The sequence below is a fragment of the Impatiens glandulifera genome, chromosome 1, assembly GCF_907164915.1.
Source record: "Impatiens glandulifera chromosome 1, dImpGla2.1, whole genome shotgun sequence".
NCBI classification, from domain to species: Eukaryota; Viridiplantae; Streptophyta; class Magnoliopsida; order Ericales; family Balsaminaceae; genus Impatiens; species Impatiens glandulifera.
In genome coordinates this window covers 44,464,451-44,469,158 of record NC_061862.1, presented here as the reverse complement: position 1 = coordinate 44,469,158, position 4,708 = coordinate 44,464,451, and the positions used below count along the sequence as shown (strand labels likewise).

The window sequence follows — 4,708 nt, the reverse complement described above, 5'->3', positions numbered from 1 at the left end:
ACTCTTTAATAAATTAAAATCACAAGATCAAATGAGAGTTTAATGCACACAAACAAGTTGAAACGATTTATAGTATTTGGATGGTGATGAATATATAAAAAAAAACAATAATACAATTGATATGTTTGCACTTCATAACGATTCATATGTAATTAGATCATAATACAAATATTCACGTATAAACACATTATTGATGATTTTACGATAACTAAATAATATATAAATCTAAGTTTGTTCTACTACTTAAACATTTTTAAAAATAAAATCAATTTAAAGATTATAGAATAACATTATGAATATTATATCCATTTTAAAACGAAAGCCTTATTCAAATTGAGCACAATATACCTTTAATTATTGTTTATTTTACCAATTTGATCAGCTATACAAATTTTTAATACAATAGATTTGAGAACTTTTAAAGATAGTCAATCACATTTTATAGAGTTATTATTATCAAATAATTCAAAATACTTATTTGTATAAATATGTATAATATAGACAATATTTTATTATAATTTTATTTAAAATATAATTATAAAAAATATTATAACCTTCAAATTTAATGGGTAAATTTAATTATAATAAATTAAAATACACATTTAATTTGATAAACAAATATCATCACATGTCATGATTAATAATATATAACCTCGTAAATATTTTATTATAAATTTTCAAAAAATCAAAAAAGTTATACTATTTACATTTTATTTGTAGCCTAAAATTAATATTTACATATTAAACACAATACTTTTATTTATGTCTATGAATCTTAATATATAACCTTGTAAATATTTTATTATAAATTTTCAAAAAATCAAAAAAGTTATACTATTTACATTTTATTTGTAGCCTAAAATTAATATTTACATATTAAACACAATACTTTTATTTATGTCTATGAATCTTATTTTAAAATATAATTATTAGTAACTTAATCAAGTCTAAATCCAATTATGCCTAAATAAGACTCAAAATGGAATTATTTCCACTAAATGTTTTGTTTGACGATCTCATAAGAAAAAAAAAAAATTAAAGATGCCTTTCAAAATCTAAGGTATTTTTCGGTAAAGGTTTTTATTTTAATTTTTATAAAAATAATTTTTTAATTAATCATTTATCACCAATCACATTACTCATTTTATTAATTAAAATACTAAAATATTTTCTATTTTAAATTATTATTTTATTTATTTTATTTATATATATTAATACTCTTTAAGTCCTTTTACCAAAAATAATCATTACCTCCTCAAAATCATCACTCATCATTTATTTTTTTTCTTTCTTAGGCATTGTTCAGTTGGGGTTATTTAAATAACTCAACCCACTTAAACATCTTTTCACTCCCTCTCATCAATCACATCACTCAATTCATTACCCAAAATACTAAAATACCATTTATTTTAAATTATTATTTATTATTATTATATATCAATACCCTTTAAGTAATTTTACCAAAAATATTTTCATCTCCTCAAAATCATCATCAATCATTACTCATTTTCCCCCTCTAGGTTATTACAATAACCACAATCCGAACAAGGCCTTAGTTTTTTAAAAAACCCACAACCGAGGGTTTGTTCTCTTTGGGTTTTAAAATAAACCCAACCAAAATCAAATTTTCAAAAAAATACTTCTCAACAATTATATCACTCATTTTGTTTAACAAAAACACTAAAATACCATATATTTTAAATTATTATTATTTATTTTATATATATATATATATATATATATCAATACTTTTTAAATTTTTTTACCAAAAATAATCACATTCTCAAAATCATCATCAATAATTATTTTTTTATTCGACCTAAGTATTATCCTCCCATAGTTAAAACCTAAAAAAAAAATCAATAACTATATATATATATATATAATCACATTTCATTATTATTTTTGTTACGAAAGTTTTTCTAGATAATTTTGTTTGAAAGAATTGGAATAGAACTGAAATTTGAGAATAAAATATTATTAAATAATTATATATATTTGTAATGAACTTTATTTAGAATTGTACTCCATAACTCATATAATAAATTCGAAAATCCAAAATAACTATAAAAAAACCTAAATAATATGATAAATGATTGATGGAGGGAATTTGAGAAATAATAACGTGGTGCAATCTGATTAACTGAAAAAATAATAAAAATTTTCTCTGTCATTTGTCTCTTAAAAATACCAGCAAATGATATAGTGATAAGTTATTTTCTCTCTAAAATTTCTTCCTCCTATTACTCCTCAAAAAAACATATGGTATTGTTCGGATTGGGGTTATTTGAATAACTTAGAGGAAGAAAAAAATAAAGAGATAATGATTATTTTTAAATACCTAAAGGATATTAATATATTATAAATAAAATATAAATAATACTTTTAAATAAAAAATATTTTAATAATTTATTTAATGAATTAAGTAATATAATTAAAAAAAAGTGAAGTGAAGTAAAATAATGTTTAATTTTACTTCTCAAATCTAACACGGCCATATAAAACATAACCTCACATCCAACACAAAATAGTTGATGTTGCAAAACATCGTCATGTCTCCATCATCTGTGTTGTCATAGTCATTGTTATTATTCAAAGGAACAATTTCCCATAATTCAAATTATATTAAAAGCTTTCCCAAAATAACTTAAATTTTAAAGTCCCAATAAAGTTTAAATTCTTCAAGTTCTATTCATTGGTAATATTTTAGTTACTACAATTCTTTTTATTACATCAAAATAAAATTTATTACTCTACTTGAAATTTAGATCTAGCCTTATTTATCTGTTTCAGTTTCTTTCTTTCATTCTTTTTTTTTTATTATCTTAATTAGCAGTATATCATTGTAGGAAATATATGTTTAAATATTTTATTCAAGCTAGATTACTAGTTTTGTATTTAATTTATTTGTCTAATTTATTTTAGTTGGTGTAACTTATTTTTTTTGACTTCTCAATTTTGGAGCTCTTTGATGTGGATTTGATCAAAATTTTAGATTTTTTCTTTTTATTATATATCACTATCATAACCATTAAATCACTTATATTTCATTAATTAAAATAATAAATTTATTTTTTATAAATTTAATTTGAAATATATATAAATGAACATTTTAATAATTAAATCAATTAAAAATCAAAATAATCTACCTTTAAGTTTTTTTTGGACAAAATCTTAGAAAAATCCTAAAAAATCAAGATTATAAAAGCTCTTTGTGATTATTTTGCTAACTCATTACAACCAATTATATAAAACATACTCCCTTTTCAAAAAATAAATAAAATATAGTCATAAACATATATATATATATATATATATATATATAACTAATTTGATAAGATAATGATACCCAACAAATCCAAATCCTTTACGAGTGTTGAAATTAGACCACTGATCAATGAGCTATATATATTATTATATATGGCCAACGATGAATACTTTAATTAATTATATAGTTATAAATGAGATGGTAATGGGTAGCCGTATGCTGTTTGGTACCCGGTACCCAATAATCGGGTTTGAGTATTTTAAATTATAGAGCTACTAAATTAACCTACGGACAAACCTCTCAAAACATTGAAAGTAAAAATAAAAGTCACACATAGATCAAAAGATTGAAATAGAGACCGATAGAGACAATAAAATATGATTTTTACATGACAACATCTCTGACTTCGAAGATATTCTTGTTCTTGACAACAATGTCGAACATGTGCATGGATTTGAAGCCAACAAAGTCTCGAGGGAGAGAGATGAGATGAACAGTTGAGGTCTTGTGGAATTGGAGAAGGTCCGGGTTGTCGTAGTATCGTTCCCAGCCAAGTGAGGCTAGTTTCTTCTCGAGAATCGAGTATGATGTGATCACTTCATTGCTTGGAATGTGAACCAACACTTTCTTCTTCTGCAACGATCCTTGGTTCGATTCTGAAGTCTGGTTTTCGACCAGACGAACCACACCGTTTTTGAAGACCCAAACCCCAGACATTTTATGGGTTGTGTTTTTCTTTGTTGGAGATGGGGATTTTAGGGTGCGGTATTGAATGTGTTATATATAGAGGCAAAGTGGAAAGTAATTGGTGGGGACAATGACCACAACAAATAGGAGAATTTTGATGTAGGGTTATTTGAATAAATATCTTTATTTTTTATATTTTATAATGTTATAAAATATAAAGAATGAATATTGTAGTATACATTTTTGTTAATGAACTTAGGGATGAAATAAAATTTAAAAAATGATAAATATCATGTAATGAGAGAATAATTTGAATTCAGTCCAACTAGCATGCTAAACCAGCTACTCAACAAGCTATTATTAAAAAAATAGTCTCTTTTTTTGGGTCATATAATTAGATTTACAAACTTTGAATTTTACCATTTTCAAAAGTTTACTTGTATGGGATTTTATACTTACTAAGTAATCACTTATAAAAAAAAGTTGGATATTAAAATTATTGTTAGTAGACCTAGAATATATTTTTTTTAAAGAGAGAAGATAAAAAAGAAAAAAAAGTACAAGAACTCATGTACTAAATGTCATATGTTCAAGTATGTCTTGGACCATCGATTTATAAAAAAAAAAAGAATTATTGAGGCTCAAAACACACTTTAGTGCCGTGCCAGAGATCCAAAAAGTTTGGTCATTGACTTAAGTTTATTAGTTTGTTTGAACATCTTCATTTTGTTGATGCTCAACATAACTAGTGAA

The 4,708-nt window shown here is 23.4% G+C and overlaps 1 protein-coding gene across 1 annotated transcript; it reads right to left on the bottom strand.

Annotated features, from left to right (window-relative positions):
- Nucleotides 1-3,578: 3,578 nt before the first annotated feature.
- On the bottom strand, nucleotides 3,579-3,998 carry LOC124922245 (flowering-promoting factor 1-like protein 3). Its single transcript, XM_047462979.1, has one exon. The coding sequence runs from the start codon at nucleotides 3,983-3,985 to the stop codon at nucleotides 3,653-3,655; it is 333 nt and encodes a 110-aa protein (XP_047318935.1). The 5' UTR covers nucleotides 3,986-3,998; the 3' UTR covers nucleotides 3,579-3,652.
- Between the last annotated feature and the right edge of the window lie 710 nt (nucleotides 3,999-4,708).

Bases quoted from the DNA above. Each gene is read 5' to 3' on its own strand.
- LOC124922245 (XM_047462979.1), bottom strand. From the start codon at position 3,985: ATGTCTGGGGTTTGGGTCTTCAAAAACGGTGTGGTTCGTCTGGTCGAA.